The sequence below is a fragment of the Crinia signifera genome, chromosome 4, assembly GCF_055691185.1.
Source record: "Crinia signifera chromosome 4, ASM5569118v1, whole genome shotgun sequence".
Lineage (NCBI taxonomy): Eukaryota > Metazoa > Chordata > Amphibia > Anura > Myobatrachidae > Crinia > Crinia signifera.
The window spans coordinates 234,181,979-234,199,969 of NC_139220.1; the positions used below are offsets into that span (position 1 = coordinate 234,181,979).

At 45.4% G+C, this 17,991-nt stretch overlaps 1 protein-coding gene across 2 annotated transcripts in view; it reads left to right on the forward strand.

Moving 5' to 3' along the window:
• The window catches only part of TM6SF1 (transmembrane 6 superfamily member 1), a 32,364-nt gene extending 15,949 nt beyond the window's left edge, over window positions 1–16,415 (forward strand). The window contains exons 7-10 of one of the 2 annotated variants that reach the window (XM_083184003.1): window positions 3,136–3,242; window positions 10,043–10,133; window positions 12,223–12,342; window positions 15,752–16,415. In XM_083184003.1, the coding sequence (XP_083040129.1) occupies window positions 3,136–3,242; window positions 10,043–10,133; window positions 12,223–12,342; window positions 15,752–15,943 (510 nt within the window). In that variant the 3' untranslated portion in view covers window positions 15,944–16,415. The remainder of the gene's footprint in view (window positions 1–3,135; window positions 3,243–10,042; window positions 10,134–12,222; window positions 12,343–15,751) is intronic. The other variant, XM_083184002.1, reaches the window with a different exon arrangement.
• The last annotated feature ends 1,576 nt before the right edge of the window (window positions 16,416–17,991 follow it).

The window sequence follows — 17,991 nt, forward strand, 5'->3', positions numbered from 1 at the left end:
CCCTCAATTACATGAAATGTCCTTATTAAATGGTAACTATTTATTTATCCAATATAACTGATATTACTAATGTATCCACATTGTGCGCCATTGTAAAACTGCATATGCGCTCCATGAATAAATATCACTGAATGGCACAGCGCAAATTACTTTAGGAACGCAGACTACTTAGGCACCAATCTTCTGGTCTCAAAAGGACTGTATTGTCAGTAACACCCGGGGAAATAGCCCTTTCGCGTTACCGCGATCCCGGAAGTACAGGCGCGGCCATCTTTAATGAGGGCATAAACCGCCCTTATATCCTTAGTCTACTCCCAATACTAGTGGAGCGCATATGCGGTTCATCAACCGGAAATGATGGCACCGGATATCCGGAAACGGATCCTCCTAATGAGTTAAGTGTTTTTATGTAATTTCATACTTTGTACTGCTCGTTTTTCGAATTAAAAACCCCAGGGGGGCATGGTCTTGTCTCCTATTCGGCCTCATTAAATAGGAAGTGTATAATGGTTCAATACATCAATTAATGTGCAACAGGTGCAAACTGATTTTCCCTCCCATTGAGGGTATATAAACCCCATAAGTACACATCACAGGTATCACCTTGACAAAGCTTATAGCGAAACGCGTTGGTGGAGGGGAGCAGGGACACCCCTATTTTACAGACATCCTCTTCAATTTCATCCTGCAACCGGACCAACCTCCAGAATTGTCTCCATCCTTGAATCAAGCGGCATTACCATCAGGCCCACCAGGTAGAGCACCACTCACCATCAGGAGCTCCCTGGTTAGGAGATTTACATCACTCCCATCAAGGTACCAAGTGGCAACAACATCAAGCCCACCGGGTTGAGCACCCCCCAACATCGGGAGCTCCCTGGTTTGGAGACTACTAATCATCACATTGCAATTGGCACTTTATAATATTCATCTGGAGGTACTATAGGAACGGATACAGGACATTACCAGGACTGGACTGTGGGTGAATATCCCTGCTCTTATCATTTTACTTGTGATACCCCCAATCCCTTTTTTTATTGCATTTTATATTTACATGTATTCATTCTTTTCATAATAAATGTTTTAAATATACCTGTTGCACTTTTCCTTAGGGAGCGCGGTCTCAAATCCCCCTTTTTTTCTATGTACTTCTCTTGGGCCTGACTTCCCAAATCCAGAGACCGCAGCTCCAGCAAAACAACTCCACTCAGGCGCCCCTGGGCCACTTTTGTGACCAACAACCTTTTTCAAGCAGAGAAATCAGCATCATACACATAAACCAAATGCAAGGTTATAGTCAAACAATACACGGCGATGGACGCACGTCTTTATTCGGCCTTAACTACTATGTAACTGTAATACTGAAAAGTGCTGAGATACTGCAAACACATAAGCAAAGTCAATTACAAGGTCTCAGGGTGGTATATAACTAGGCTACTGTTTAGTAAATGAGCAATGGCTGAGAGTGTCAGAGGAACAACAAGCATTTACCGAAGGACTGCACACTGCAGCGGCCACATTCTGGCTTATCCCTTAGCGCTCCTAGGGCAGGATGGTGAATGCTGGCGGCTGTGTGGTATCCGGACTATTTGTCTACAACAAGTAGATAGACAGCCTTTAGGTCGACACCATTAGTTCGACAACTCAATAGGTCGACATGCTTTTATGTTGACATACCATTAGGTCGACATGCTATTAGGTTGACACTGCCATTGGGTCGACAGTGTCTAGGTCGACAGTCAAAAGGTCGACATGGTTTTTTTTCACTGTTTTTTGAGCCGACATGTGCCAACAGGCGGTATTTCATGGGCGTGGAGTTAGATTATAATAGTGTGCCGAGCGCAGCGAGGCACCGTGCCCGAAGCATCGCGAGCGAAGCGAGGGGCTGCGGTTCACTTCAAACTGTGTCCATGTCGACTGTGTCGACATTTGGGTAAAAAAACTGTGAAAAAACCAATGTCGACCTTTTGACTGTCGACCTTTTGACTGTCGACCTAATGGTATGTCGACCTAAAAGCATGTCGACCGATTGAGTTGTCGAACTAATGGTGTCGACCTAATGGCTGTCTATCTTCTTGTTGTAGACAAATGGTCCCGCATCCGGCTGTGTACCCTGTGGGAATAGAGAGGCTCGGGCCCTACCCTCTGTCAGAGCAGCTGAGTCTGGTACAGTTGTTCCCATAGCACCCCCCTGATGGCAGCCCTGCTTGTTTACATCCTATTGATACAGTATATTGAAAGATGGATGTATATCAAGTGTTGTCTTTAGTTTCTCGCTATGGTAAAGTAATAAAACTTATCCATGACACATTACCTACAATTAGAGAAATACAACTGTATTTTATTGTCTTATTTGATTTCCTTGGCAAAATTTAAATAGATTTTTATTAATTAACACCGTACAAGGGAGAATTCAGTAAGATGTGGTAAATTACTGCAGCCAATTGATCCTCCAAGGACTATCCAATTAAACCCGAAAGCTGGCAATATCAGAGAACAAGAATCCATGAGAATTGACCTGTTTTCTCAGAAAACACATGGACCAAGGAACTTATCACGGAATCTATGTTTTATCACATGTAAATGGGTCATTTTTCTAATTGTATAACTCCTCAAAAAAATTGCAGGAGTCCTGTTTTTACTGCACAAAAAATTTACATGCAGAATTAAATTCCCCTACATGTTGAATATGACGGGTAAACTAGTAAGATGTATTTTTCAGTCCTAAATCCACCGCAATAGTAAGTGTTACTGTCACATTCAGTATGTCTCTGAAAGCTGTTTAGCATTATTCCCTTCTTAAGAACAAAATAGGGAATTTTACACGAGCAAGGAGCATATCTTGTTAACTCTGTCATATTATTCTCCAAGTTACTGATCGTGGGCAGCAATTGTATAGAGCGTTGAACAGTCTTCAAACTTCAGATCCTTTTACTGCTTGCGTCTTACTGTGCATCAGGTGATGGTTTGCTTAAGTGGAATGATTTTACAACCCCTGAACTTTTCTGTTTATTGCAAAATAGTAATATGAAACTTTATGGACACAAAAGAAATACATTTTTATTATACTGCAAGAGTTTATTTTTTTATTTTTTACTTCCATCTTTAATGTAACATTAGTTCTTTTTTCTATAGGTTATACAAAATATTCAGCAAAAGAGCATATTAAAAAGACCATCTGACCTCCTATTGGCAGTGTATCTTATTGCTGCCACTGCCCTTTGTATATTCCGAGGATTGGTAAGTTTGATACCGGACCCTTTTACAGAAATGCCAATAAATCAGTATTGATGTAGGTGTAAAGGGAAACTGCATAACTGTTACAGAGCTTTTAATAGGGGAATTCAATTGTGGGTGAAGGGGCAAAATGCCACAGCCATGGTATTTAAACACCAGCAACAGCAGCCTGAGTCACACCCCTATTCCTGCAGCCGTAAAGTGTATGGGGGTGTTGTGTGAATTCAGCTTGGTGAGATCATCACCGGCAATTGAACTCCCTGTTTGTCCGTACATACTGTACATTTTATGATATTACCTTATAGCATTTTTTAAATCAATGAGACCATAAGTCTTCACCTATTCTCATTTTGAAAGCAGATTTGATATTTATGTTGCAACTGAATGCAAATTAAAAGTGCCCTGTATACACAACTGCACAAGGCTAAACTAGTCAAAAACAAATGCGATAACAAAAAAAAGCATGCCGAATTTTAAGTTGCAAATATGATGTGATTGGAGAGATGATTCAGGGCCAGATTTAAGGGGGAACAGCCACGCTTTACAGCACCTCTGTCTTCAGTGCTATAGGGCTCTGTGCTTAGTTCATACAGTACCTCAAAAGGAATCCCTATGATCTGCTTACTCCAGAAGGAATTGATCCTTGCCAAACTGCCCTCTATACCCCTTAATCTGTTTCTCTGTAGAAAACAGCACATGTATACAAATATAAGAGCATGAGGCCATGCTGGACCCCAGCATTCACTTACAAGGGCCGGCAGCATTTGGGTTATGGTCAGCAGTGAGGCAGCAGGCAGAGTGCATGCAGGGCCGCCGAGAGAGGGGGTACATTTTACCGGGGCCCGGGCCTGTCAGGGGGCCCCTGGTCCAGGCCGGGGACACACACACTTTGTAAAAAAATATTTATTTTGGCAGCGGTTGCCCGTGTGTAGTGGCGGTCGCGCAGGTGGGAGTGCAGGCGGGTGCTAGGTATAATGGAGGAGTAGGAGAGCAGCGGGGATGGGGTGAGCTGTCACTCACAGTGTGTTCAGTGGCAGCGGCCAGCGGCAGCTTCAGAGCAGAGAATGCTCCTGCTCTCCGACTCCAGTCCGGAGTCCGGACTCCCCTGTGCACTTGCGCAGCTCTGCTATAGGAAGATGTAGCAGGCAGGGGCTAACAGAAAATGACTGCCCACTTGCCAGGCTACAAAAAGATGGCCGCCGTTTACCAATGGGAAGCCAGGTTTCCTTTCCAGGAAACACAAGAGGGAAATAGGGGGCGGGGCTTAACGGGGTCTGCTGCAGTGCAAATGGAAGAAAGAGAAACTGCATCCTGATCATGAAGAGAGACCCATCATGGACTAGAGAAGAGAGACAAAACGGTATGGGGAGAGGGAGGGGAGAGGGGGAAGAGAGGGGGAAGGAAGGGGGAGGGGGAAGGAAGGGGGAGAGGGAAGGGGGAAGGGAGAGGGGGAAGGGAAGGGAGAGGGGGAAGGGAGGGAGGGGAGAGGGGGAAGGGAGGGAGGGGAGAGGGGGAAGGGAGGGAGGGGAGAGGGGGAAGGGAGGGAGGGGAGAGGGGGAAGGGAGGGGAGAGGGGGAAGGGAGGGAGGGGAGAGGGGGGTTGCCTGCTACTCTTGCATACACAAAAAACATGTATATATTGATGATTGTGTATACAAATTATGTGTCTAGCTCTGCTGGGGCTGGGGGGTTCTATACAATGTGGGGGGACTAAAGGCATTATTTTATTGGCTACACAGTTGCTGGCAAAAAGGATCTGAACCTTTAGTTTTATATTACTGCGAGTTTAGTTTGCACAGTCCAATGAAGAAAAAAATTGCTACATGATTTTTGGCAGGCAAAATCCTACAGGTGTTTTTTTTTTAGTTAATGTGCAGCCTGCGGATGATTGTCGGTGCTGAGCGTGACTGCAGGGGGATAGTGTAATGTATGAGGGGAGTGTGTCCAGGTTAGCGGTGCTAGTATAGTTTATGTGGGGAGCAGGTGCAGGTTAGCGGTGATAGTATAGTGGGTGTGTGGGAAACGGGTACTGGGTTAGCGGTGATAGTATAGTGTGCAGGGTTAGCGGTGATATAGTATAGTTTATGTGGGGATCGGGTGCAGGGTTAGTGGTAGTATAGTGTGTGTGTGTGTGTGTGTGGAGCAGGTGCAGGGTTAGTGGTAGTATAATGTGTGTGGGGATCGGGTGCAGGGTTAGTGGTAGTATAATGTGTGTGGGGAGCAGGTGCAGGGTTAGTGGTAGTATAATGTGTGTGGGAAGTGGGTGCAGGGTTAGTGATAGTATAGTGTGTGTGGGAAGTGGGTGCAGGGTTAGCGGTAGTATAATGTGTGTGGGAAGTGGGTGCAGGGTTAGCGGTAGTATAATGTGTGTGGGAAGTGGGTGCAGGGTTAGTGGTAGTATAATGTGTGTGGGGAGCGGGTGCAGGGTTAGTGGTAGTATAGTGTGTGTGGGAAGTGGGTGCAGGGTTAGTGATAGTATAGTGTGTGTGGGAAGTGGGTGCAGGGTTAGCGGTAGTATAATGTGTGTGGGAAGTGGGTGCAGGGTTAGCGGTAGTATAATGTGTGTGGGGAGCGGGTGCAGGGTTAGTGGTAGTATAATGAGTGTGGGGAGCAGGTGCAGGGTTGGCGGTAGTATAATGTGTGTGGGAAGTGGGTGCAGGGTTAGCGGTAGTATAATGTGTGTGGGAAGTGGGTGCAGGGTTAGCGGTAGTATAATGTGTGTGGGGAGCGGGTGCAGGGTTAGTGGTAGTATAATGAGTGTGGGGAGCAGGTGCAGGGTTGGCGGTAGTATAATGTGTGTGGGAAGTGGGTGCAGGGTTAGCGGTAGTATAGTGTGTGTGAGGACTGGGTGCAGGGTTAGTGGTGATAGTATAGTGTGTGGTGATTGGGTGCAGGGTTAGTGGTGATAGTATAGTGTGTGGTGATTGGGTGCAGGGTTAGTGGTGATAGTATAGTGTGCATGGGGAGTGGGTGTAGGGTTAGCAGTAATAGTATAGTGTGTGGGGATCGGGTGCAGGGTTAGCGGTAGTATAATGTGTGTGGGGAGCAGGTGCAGGTTTTGCGGTAGTATAGTGTGTGTGGGGTGCAGGGTTAGCGGTAGTATCATGAGTGTGGGGATCGGGTGCTGGGTTATTGGTAGTATAATGTGTGTGGGGAGCAGGTGCAGGGTTAGCGGTAGTATAATGTGTGTGGGAAGTGGGTGCAGGGTTAGCGGTAGTATAGTGTGTGTGAGGGCTGGGTGCAGGGTTAGTGGTGATAGTATAGTGTGTGGTGATTGGGTGCAGGGTTAGTGGTGATAGTATAGTGTGTGGGGATCGGGTGCAGGGTTAGCGGTAGTATAGTGTGTGTGTGTGGCGAGCGGGTGCAGGGTTAGTGGTGATAGTATAGTGTGCATGGGGAGTGGGTGCAGGGTTAGCGGTGATAGTATAGTGTGTGGGGATCGGGTGCAGGGTTAGTGGTGATAGTATAGTGTGTGTGTGGTGAGCGGGTGCAGGGTTAGTGGTGATAGTATTGTGTGTGTGTGGGGAGCGGGTGCAGGGTTAGTTGTGATAGTATAGTGTGCATGGGTAGTGGGTGCAGGGGTAGCGGTGATTAGTATAGTGGGCGTGGGGAGTGGGTGCAGGGTTAGCGGTGATAGTATAGTGTGTGGGGATCGGGTGCAGGGTTAGTGGTGATAGTATAGTGTGTGTGTGGTGAGCGGGTGCAGGGTTAGTTGTGATAGTATAGTGTGCATGGGTAGTGGGTGCAGGGGTAGCGGTGATTAGTATAGTGGGCGTGGGGAGTGGGTGTAGGGTTAGCGGCAGTATAGTGTGTGTGGGGAAACAGGTGCAGGTTTAGGGATAGTGTGCGAGAGAAGCAGGTTTAAGGCCGGTTTTACACACTCCGACTCCTGCCGGACGGTGAAATCCCGCACGGCCAGGGAGCCGTGCCGCACACATTAGTTGTGAATGGACACTGTTGTGTCCATTCACACGGGATGGCCATGGCCCGGCGGCACGGTTGCAGCCGGATCCCGCCACTGGAAGGGACGGCTGCCGGGCTGTGGCCATCCCCTCCATAATAAATTACTGTGTGCTGCACGGCTTCCTGGCCGTACGGGTTTTCGCCGCCTGGCAGGAGCCGGAGTGTGTGAAACTAGCCTGTCCTGTGCCTGGTCCATGGACAGAACTGCAGGTGAGCTATTAAGGACTAATTAGTTTAATTGTAAACTTCCAATTGCTTAATTAGTCAATAATTGCATTGCAGAGCAAGTGCTGACAATATTTTCTTAAAATATGGATTTTAGGTTTAAACTGAGCTGTGTACATAGCTTTACACTAACACTATACCATCGCTCCCAACATGACCCACTCCAGGAGGGACACAATGCTCTGCTCCAGCACTTCCCTCTTAATTTATAATTGCCATCACCTGTGTCGAAGCATCTTTCTTAGCAATTTACCTGTTCAACACAGGTGATGGCAATCATATATTATGAGGAAAGTCCAGAAACAGAGCATTGTGTCCCTCCTGGAGAGGGTCATGTTGGGAGGTATGCTATACTGAACTTTCTGGGTTATTCAGACCTGATCGCTGGGCTACTAATTTGCAGAGCCCAGCAATAAGTCATATGCTGCCCAGTGAAATCCTACCCCATGCAAGATGAAAAACCTCCATAAAAGGATGCAATGTTAATTATGGGCAAGTGCTCTGGACTTGCCCCAAGAAAAAAGTTGCCAGCCAGCCCCTGCTGGGACCGGATGCTGTATATATATATATATATATATATATATATATATATATATATATATATATATATATATATATATATATACTGCTACTTAGTAAGCACCCATCTAGGAAGCAGTGGAATATTGATGGGTACACAGACTCTACAGCGGCTTGGGGAGCCAGCGCCGGCGGAGTCTGCGGGGAGCGCCCTCCATGGGGGCCCTGGAAAGTTGTTGTACCAGGGCCCATGATTTCTCTTGGCAGCCCTGAGTGCATGGCACCAGCAGCTGAGGCCTTGGACCCCATTCTGTGATCTCCAATAGCAGCTTTTTGTATGCTACAGTGACAACTACCATAGAGCACTTTTTGCGCACTTTTCCAGATTTGAAGGGACAGTCCCATTCAGTACACATTTATGTTCTCCCTATAAAAGGGTAAGGAGTAAAGGCTTGAATACCTAATGTTCTGTCCATGTGTCTATTCCTACCCACCCTTGCCTTCCTAGTGTTCCGATCCTGGTTGCTGCCTGCACTGCACTTCATTCGTTTATAAAAGTAATAAACACACAATATTTAACTTTATACAGATTTACTTAAAGGTGCCCACAGACGCATCAATTATCGAATGCGTTTTGTACTTTTTAAGTACAAAACGCATCTTATGTACAATTATCAGGTGGTGTTTATGGGCTTGTGCGATGCGCGTTCCCGGGAGCCCAATATTGTATGTCTAAAAAAGTATGTGCTGCACTTACTTTTTAGACTACATCTGAAAATTAACATTACAAACATGGGTTCATCACATCGCATTGCATGCATCCAAGTGCACATCTCATAGCAAGCTGGAAGAAAAATTGTATAGAACCATTGTACAGTCAAAAACGCATAGCACAGTAAAATTGATGCGTCTGTGGGCACCTTAAGTGTTTAAAATACACCTAGAAGATTTGTGTATAGAAAAACCAGTCCCTGTTTAAAGAAGGGTTTGCTACCTTACCCCTCTCCTTCAGGGAGAAAATGCTCTGTTCCTGGACTTCCCTGGTAATGTATGATTGCCAACACCTGTGGTGAGCTAGGTAATTGATAAGAAAGGTGTTTCACCACAGGTGATGGCAATCATACATTACCAGGGAAGTCCAGGAACAGAGCATTTTCTCCCTCATGGATAGGGTCAGGTAGGCAACCCTGGTTTAAAGCATACCCTGTTGTAGGCATTTAAAAAAAGACATGAAAATTAGGTACCAACCAAAGAGTTGTGCTCAAATTAAGAAAGAAAACAAAATGGTTTCTTAAAACAAAATAATCACATTGTACACCTAAAGAAAATGTGGCCAGATTAAATGGACGAACAAACTTGACACCAGTTTTGCACCTGGGCTTTATGGACCATGCTAATTTCTTTTGAAAATGCCCAATTTTACCAGTGTGTGTGTGATTATATTTACCTAGTCCCAGGGCTATTTTTCAGCAGGCTCCAGCAGGAACTGAGGCCCTTATTCTAGTTCACTCTTTCTGACAAAATATTTCTTAGATGAACAAAACCATGAGCACTGCAGGTGAGGCAGGTGTAAAACCCCACCCAAATCTAATTATCTCTGCACAAGTAACACCTGCCTCACCTGCAGTGCACATGGTTTTGTTCATCTAAGAAATATTTTGTCAGAAAGAGTGAACTAGAATAAGGGCCTCAGTTCCTGCTGGAGCCTGCTGAAAAATAGCCCTGCCTAGTCCTATTTATAATTGATGTCTGAGGAACTTTTACGTTTATCAACTTTTTAAGTCACTGGGGGATGAAAAAAATATTAATATTACTAGTATAAGATTAATTGAACTGTGCATTGTAAATTTATTGACAGATTGCCTTGTGCAGCCCACACACGCACCGATTCCAGCGTGCGTTGTGGGCTGAACTAGCACACACAGCATCGCATCGTATGCCTTGTGCATACGATGTGCATGCGATGCGATGCTGTGCTAGAAAAAGCAGGTACAAAAAGTATGTGCAGCACATACTTTTTGTACTGTGCGATGAGGTGCCGCGGGAGCGCGCACCCCATCGTACAGCATCGCACCGCCGGCATCGGCGCGTGTGTGGGCTGCTTTAGATTGTCCTTCTGATCCTTGTCGATTTTATATACAACTTCAAGAACCTTACATTAAAGATCCCGCTGCTTACCCCAAACTCCAGGTAAACATTTAACAAATTATTCGATACAATCCTGTAATACTTACTGATCCTGCATTTATGTCACAAATGTTTGAAAACAGTTAATAGAAGAGGAATTGTACTCACAGAGGCGAAGGGGTTGTGGAAGAAATAGCTGCATAAGCCAGCCAGTGGGGCTGAGAGAAATGGAGGAAATTGCATCACAGAGCACCACCCAGGATAGGGGAAGGAAGCACATTTCAAACATGGTAGTACAGTGTTAATGCTCTGATATCATAAAAATAATGTTGGTCTATCTAGAGAACTCAACACTTACAATATTGACATTTATCATATTGACAAGAGAATGCCAACATGGCCCAAATGTCGACATTGCAAGCTTATCAACATGCGGTTGTCTTGCGATTCTGTATCTAACCCTATGGAATAATGTATAGGGTGAGTAATGATAAACTCGCTGGAATGCACAGCAAGTTTTTTGCACAGTAAAGGTGCCCATACACTAAGATTTATCTTCAAATCTAGCTAGTTGAAACAAACACATGGTTATGCATGAGTGACAGTTTGTCAGTTTTCCAAGCAAATGGTCAGCTGTCATTTGCTCTCATCCATAACCATGTTTTTGTTCCAACCAACCACCTTAACTCGCCTGGTCAGATTTTGTGATTAAGGAGCTCCCGTAATGTACAGTGTAATAGCATTCGAGCAAGGTTGACCTCATTAACCCTTTATAAGCCTATTTGAGAGCTTTGGGAAGGCTCAGGAGGATTTAAACAACTAAATCTGTTGTGTGATATGATAGATATATATATATATGTATGTATGTATATATATATATATATATATTTAGTTTTGTTGTTCAGCCCGGCACTCACTGTTAGGGATTTCTTCAGCCCGGGTGCCCTCTGGAAATACCATACGGCGCATATACAAGCAGCGGCACTCCCAGGTCTTTTCAAACAAACTTTATGTGATTCCGATGTTTCGGGGTGCTAAGACCCCATTTTCAAGGTTATACACCTTGAAAACGGGGTCTTAGCACCCCGAAACGTCGGGATCACATAAAGTTTGTTTGAAAAGACCTGGTAGTGCCGCTGCTTGTATAGGCGCCGTATGGTGTATATATATATATATATATTTATATATAGCTATTCACACAGGAGCTGCTGGGTGTTTTGAACTCTGGCAGCTGAGTGCCAGGGCTCCATTATGCGTATGTGTGTGTCACTGGTTCACCATGGAGGTGAGGAAGAGCATTAGGCTTTGATATGTAGATGCTGTATATATGTAATGGGCAGGCTGTATGCTGCACTATATACACCAGTACTGGCACATGTAAGCTCACCAGTCCCCACACAGCTCCTGGCCAGTCTGTGGGCAGTGGAGACCAGTAGCCACCAGCAGCAGGCTAAAGATGTCTAACCATGGCCTGTGTGGGGTCTGGGAGGGCTGATCACAGGACATTGGCCCTCTTCCATCATCTGCAGCCCCGGCAATGATGTGCCCTTCTTCTCCACACTGCTAACTCCATACAGAGTCTCAACCCATCCTGCACTGAATCAGTTTCTCCCCTGCCAGTAAGTGGCCACATGTGACCCCGATGTCTCTGCTCTGAGCACTGCAGGTCTGTCCAGTGGTTCCTGCATTCATTTCCTGGTTACTGCTGCTACTTGTTGCCAAATCCCAGGATGGCAAGCAAACTGGAGTTGTAGCATAGTATATGGACGAGGGGGTGGCTGTATATAGGGGGCACTATATGGAGGGGTATGGGGGTGCATTATGTATATAGGAGCAGTAAATGGTGGGGGTGAAGTATATAGATCATTGATTTGCAGTGTATATAGGGGCAATAAATGGTTTGGTGTGTAGGTGTCCTGAATGGAGCTCCATTGGCTGCCCTCTAGTGACTGGTATACACAGAGTCTGGCAAGCTGCCAAGTTTCATGGGAAACAGTAAATACAGACTGTGCGCGCGGTGGCGCCGTGAAACTACACAAGTACCGTTTTTTCTACATATAGTTTAAATAGTGCCCCAGATCTAGCATAACAGAATACATTTTATACTGACTTTCCCAAAAAATGTAATACTCTAACATTCTCTATATTGTAGATGTTGGTGTATATGTTCTACTGTATCCCATGCAATATGATCATTCTGTATGGTCTTCTTGTACCTGGATGTACGTGGATGCCAGACCTTACTCTGATCCATGCTGGTGGATTGGCTCAGGTAGGGTGAGCATTACACTCCCTAATGTTCATTTAACAGACTGCAAAATGTATCCCCATCATTTTATGGGAGCTTTATTCATTTCTATTTTATGTTTATTACTTCTCTATATGTCCAATATCTGATTTTATTGAAGTGCACTTTCCTTATTCAGTTTTCATTGAGATGTTAAATTATCCTGTGGTTTATTAATAACTATTTGTTTGCCATAGCCAATTAATCCCACTTTATAAGCGCTCTACTTTACTTCTTATTTTGACATGCTATGTGACTTAGCAGGCCTATATTACAAACATCTGCTCCTTCTCTTGGCATGATTAGATCTTTCTAGAACAGTGGTTCTCAACCTCGGTCCTCAGGTGTGTCTCCCCCCCCCCCCCCCCCAACATTTCACGTTTTCCAGGTTTCCACACAGAATCACAAGTGAAGTAATTAGCCCCACCTGTGGATCTTTTAAAATGTGTCAATAAATAATGAGTGCATCTGTGTACCTGCAGGGTGACCTGGAAAGCGTGAACTGTTGAGAACCAATGTTCTAGAACTATATATGTTAAATCACTTTGTTGACCTGGCTGACTATATAGAGCTTCGTTATCATGCAGAAGCCAAAGTATCAGTTTTAGACTGGGGCCACACATGGCAGCAAAGCGGGTCCCATTCAGTGGGACCTGCTTGGCCAGAAGGAGCCTTTACAAAGGCCCCTATGTGGTCACCCACACATACACAGCAGGGCCGCAGCCGCCAGGCCATACCTCTGCGTGCTGGACGGCGGGACGACCACATTTCAAGAAGAACACATACAATACAATGTACAGTATGTGTGCACACTGTGCGGCTGAGCCACACTGAAATCCGGTTATCAGTGGCCAGATCCTGTTCTGCAGGATCAGGCTACAACGTTGTGTGACTCCACACAGCCTCCTTCCAGCCAAGCAGGTTCCGCTGAACGGGACCCGCTTGGTCACTTGTGTGGCCCCAGCTGTAGGCTTGTAATCTGAAACACACTATATAATTGATTGATTTTTATATCAAAATTGGGATTTAGCTTTTATAATTTGTGGAGGAAATTGAAAGTTTTATTATTCTTGGCTTAGTAATAAAGACAGGGAAAAATTTACATAAGATGCATTCATAAGAATCGTATCAGACATAGAACATTGTTATAGTAAATAAAATTCTCCACTGAAGTGGAAAATTTCTTTGTAAGACCATCGTGACAGCCCGTGTCTGTTCTGGTAGTCTAGAAAAATACAGTTGGCTTCTAAGTACAGCTCAAGGTTTGTCATACCAACAGCTAGAAATTAGGTATATGTTAATATGTTAAATTTAAAATACATTGGTCAGTATTCAGTGCTCTTGAATCACCGCTTTTTTCAGTGAACAGGGCTATTTTTCGGCCAAACAGTGAATTTTTTTTTACCGAAAAGGATATTTGCTGTATTCAATGATCACTGTTTGACGAAAATGAACAGTGAATGCCGGCCAATTCACTGGTGTATTTCAATGAGGTTTTGACTCTAATTTGCCAAAAGTGTATTATTCACTGTTAAAATGGAGAACTGCTTTCACTGTGATTTTCGCTGAGTTTCACCGTTTTACATTCGACATCTTTTTTAGGTGAACTGTAATGTGTACTTTTCAAATAAATGTTTTCTATTCATTTTTTTGGTTGTCTAAAATCTGTTTTTTTTATTACTTGAAGGATCTTGCTAATTACATTTCTTTACAAGCACAACTTTAATATATTTTGATTTTTTTTTGTTTAACCCCCCCCCCCACCCCATTATTTATGCAGGGGGGGGGGGGCAGGGACCCGCTCATTAAATATTGCCTGCGCTGGGTCCCGCTCATTACATATGCACAGAGCGGGACCAGCTCAGTGCAGACTATTGCCTGGTTCCCCTGGCCCTTCCTGCATTGAATATTTGTATACTGCAGCCCTGCGTCCCTCCGCAGTGGCCGCCCTGTCCCCCTCCTGGCTGTGCAGCACCAGCCGCCCATCCGCCATCCTCAACATTTTTAGTTGTTGCTAAATGGTAAATTTCAACCAATTGCCAGCTATTTCTGAACATACGTAAGAACCCAGATTAGTCAGGGTAAATGAAGGGAATGGTTGCATGGATAATTGTGGTTAATCTTAGCATGTAATATGCGATGCAAGAATCAAACATAATATATTACATATATCAGAAAGAAACAGAATCTGTTTACAGAAGGTAAGTTGAATGCATAGGAGTGAGCACCAGTAATGTAAATAGTGAACACCGACAGCTTAGCTTGCATTACTGTACAGTATTTACTGTAATCCTAACAGGGAGGATAGGGATTTCAGCTGCCCAGGTCTTCTATATTTAAAAATGAAAATTGGGAGTCGACAAAGGTGCCATCACCCACAGCAATACATTACACCTTTGATTTTACTTTATAACTCCCCTATTTAGTAAAAACACATAAGGATATTTACTAGAGCAGATGTAGTAGGCAACCAATAACTGGAACGTTATATGCCGCATACCCAAGTTTAAGTCAAATGATGCATCACTGTGTTTTGCAGAATTTGGGTAGCTGAATATAGCTGTTTGCAGATGTTCTGACATGCACCTACCTTTCATATAGCACAATTGTGTACGAGTTGATGAAACTATTCTGGTCCTGTATGGTTATTGTGATGTAAGGTCACTCTGCTCCTCATCTTCAGAAACTGTTCTGAATCCGTATGCAACTAAATGGAAAGCTTTGCAGAGATGCCCTGCTAGATCCCCCTATTTTACTACAACCCCTTCCTATAAAATAAGCTTTTACGATTTTAGACTAAAATATTATCCCACATGTCCTGATTTTATGGTTTCAGTTAATCATGAGATTATGGGATTGTTTTATACATGTGACAATTTGTGTGTATATAGGTTTATTATTAATCTGAGAATGCAGGGGTAGGTGTTTACACATACAGTATAGTGTTCCTGCTAGGCTGTTTTAAAGGGCAAAATGCACCCTGACCCTCTAGCAGTGCCCTGCTAAAACATCGCCTGTCCCCGCCGGAAGCACGGGGAAGCCCAGCACCGCAGATGCCCAGCACTTCCGCGGCAGTGACCCGACCCTTTCAGCGATGTCGGTGGGTCTGGTCAGCCTCCTTTCGTGACGTCGGGGGGCCGGGACCGCCCCCTTTCATGACCTTCCGGCCCAGGCTTGCCCACAGCTTTGTTGTTGGCGGGCCCAGTCCACCCCCTTTATGTTTCCCCCGTGCAGCAATGCCCTGCCCAGTTCCTAGAAGGAACACGACATATATCACAGATTTTTGCAGTCTGTTTTATGTATGTGTGGATGTGATTCTACTTTGATCTTTGATAATAACCTGTATATACCGATTAAGGTAATTATTGATAATTGATTCCTCTCCTTTCTGCAGGCGCAGTTCTCTCACATTGGTGCCTCACTTCATGCAAGGACTCCTTATATCTACAGAGTTCCTAATGAGGCTAAGCTTGTGGTTTTAACCACAAATATGCTTTTTGGGATAGTTCCGCAGCTACTAGCCCATAGGTGTATAAGTAAGCCAGAATTTTTTGTGAAGAAGAGATCAGGGGCCAAAGCTGAATAAAAGGCAAGCTACCACCTTATAATGTGTATGTCCAGCAAGAAGAGGATCACATCCTTGATGGTCTGTGCATTGTATGTGGCCATGTTTCTTTCTGTGCTAAGGCTGATGAAATCTTTTGTAACCATTAGCAATTTGCTTTAAGTGGTTTGGCCCAACAACCATGTTAAGTAGATCAATGGACAATGGGCCTGATTCTAGTTCACTTGCAAAAGCAAATTCGGTACTTGTTTCCTAGCACGGCCACAACGATCATAATCGCGGTCATCGGGGCCATCGCGGGCATTGCGGCCGCTAAAAAAATCGGGTGCGATGAGCCAGACGCGATGCCCGCGATTTCCCCATAGAGAACAATGTTAAATGGCTCAATTTACCCGCGATGACCACGATTTCCCATAGGAAACAATGTGAAATGGCTCAATTTACCCAAATTATCATAGGGAACAATGGTAAATGGGCCAAAAACACCCCTGAACATAAAAATGTCCCCCCAAAAGTACTATACGCCACCCCACCGACAAGCGTGGCGAGCGGCGGCGGTACGCGTCCTCCGACCTTTTCATGCCCTACTATCCACGTCGGCGTGGAGTTGAGAATAAAAAATAGTGTGGCGAGCGCAGCGAGCCACCGAGCCCGAAGCGTGGCGAGCGCAGCGAGCCCCGCGAGGGGACGCGGATACCTTCACAGTTATACGCGTCCCCTCGCGGGCTTCCCAGGTGTCCATGGCGACGCGGACACCTGGGAAGCCCGCAAAGGGACGAGTTTACCTGTGAAGGTATCCGCGTCCCCTCGCGGGGCTCGCTGCGCTCGCCACGCTTCGGGCGCGGCTCACTATTCTATTCTCAACTCCACGCCGACGTGGATAGTAGGGCATAAAAAAGGTCGGAGGACGCGTACCGCCGCCCCTCGCGGGCTCGCCACGCTTCGGGTTCACGTTGATGGCGGGGTGGCGTCAACTACTTTTGGGGGGACATTCCACTGCTCTGTGGTTTTTTTGGGGGTTTCTGGTGTCCCCTCGCGGGCTTCCCAGGTGTCCATGGCGACGCGGACACCTGGGAAGCCCGCAAAGGGACGCGTTTACCTGTGAAGGTATCCGCGTCCCCTCGCGGGGCGCGCTGCGCTCGCCACGCTTCGGGCTCGGCTCACTATTCTATTCTCAACTCCACGCCGACGTGGATAGTAGGGCATGAAAAGGTAGGAGGACGCATACCGCCGCCCCTCGCGGGCTCGCCACGCTTCGGGTTCACGTTGATGGCGGGGTGGCGTCAACTACTTTTGGGGGGACATTCCACTGCTCTGTGGGTTTTTTTGGGGTTTCTGGCCCATTTACCATTCTTCCCTATGCTGATTTGGCTAAATTGATCCATTTAACATTGTTTCCTATGGGAAATCGTGGTCATCGCGGGTAAATTGAGGCATTTAACATTGTTCCCTATGGGGAAATCGTGGGCATCGCGTCTGGACCATTTAAGCATTTTTAGGTGCACACGACGCGGCCGACCCGATTTTTCACTGTTTTCAATGCATTTAAATGGAAAAATCGGGGGCATCGCGTCGGTCGCGTCGCAGGCCACTAAAAATTACCCCCCGATGGCAACGATTGTGGCCGTGCTAGGAAACAAGTACCGCAAATTCTCTCTAATGGACAAAGCCATATGCACTGCAGGTGGGGCAGATGTAACATGTGCAGAGAGAGTTAGATTTGGGTGGGGTTTGTACTTCAAATTGATATCTATATTGCAGTGTAAAAATAAAGCAGCCAGTATTACTCTGCACAGAAACAAAATAACATCCAAATCTAACTCTCTCTGCACATGTTACATCATCCTCACCTGCAGTGCACATGGTTTTGTCCATTAGAGAGAATTTTTTTTTTGCAAGTGAACCAGAATCAGGCCCAAAGTACGCTGTAATAAGTAATACCATAATACATGGCAGTCCTAGCATTATTGCTCAGAGCAAGGACTGCATAGTGTAATTTTTTTTAAATGCGAATGTACAACATATCGGATTGTTACCCCAGGCTTACATGGTACAGTAAGTACACGGCT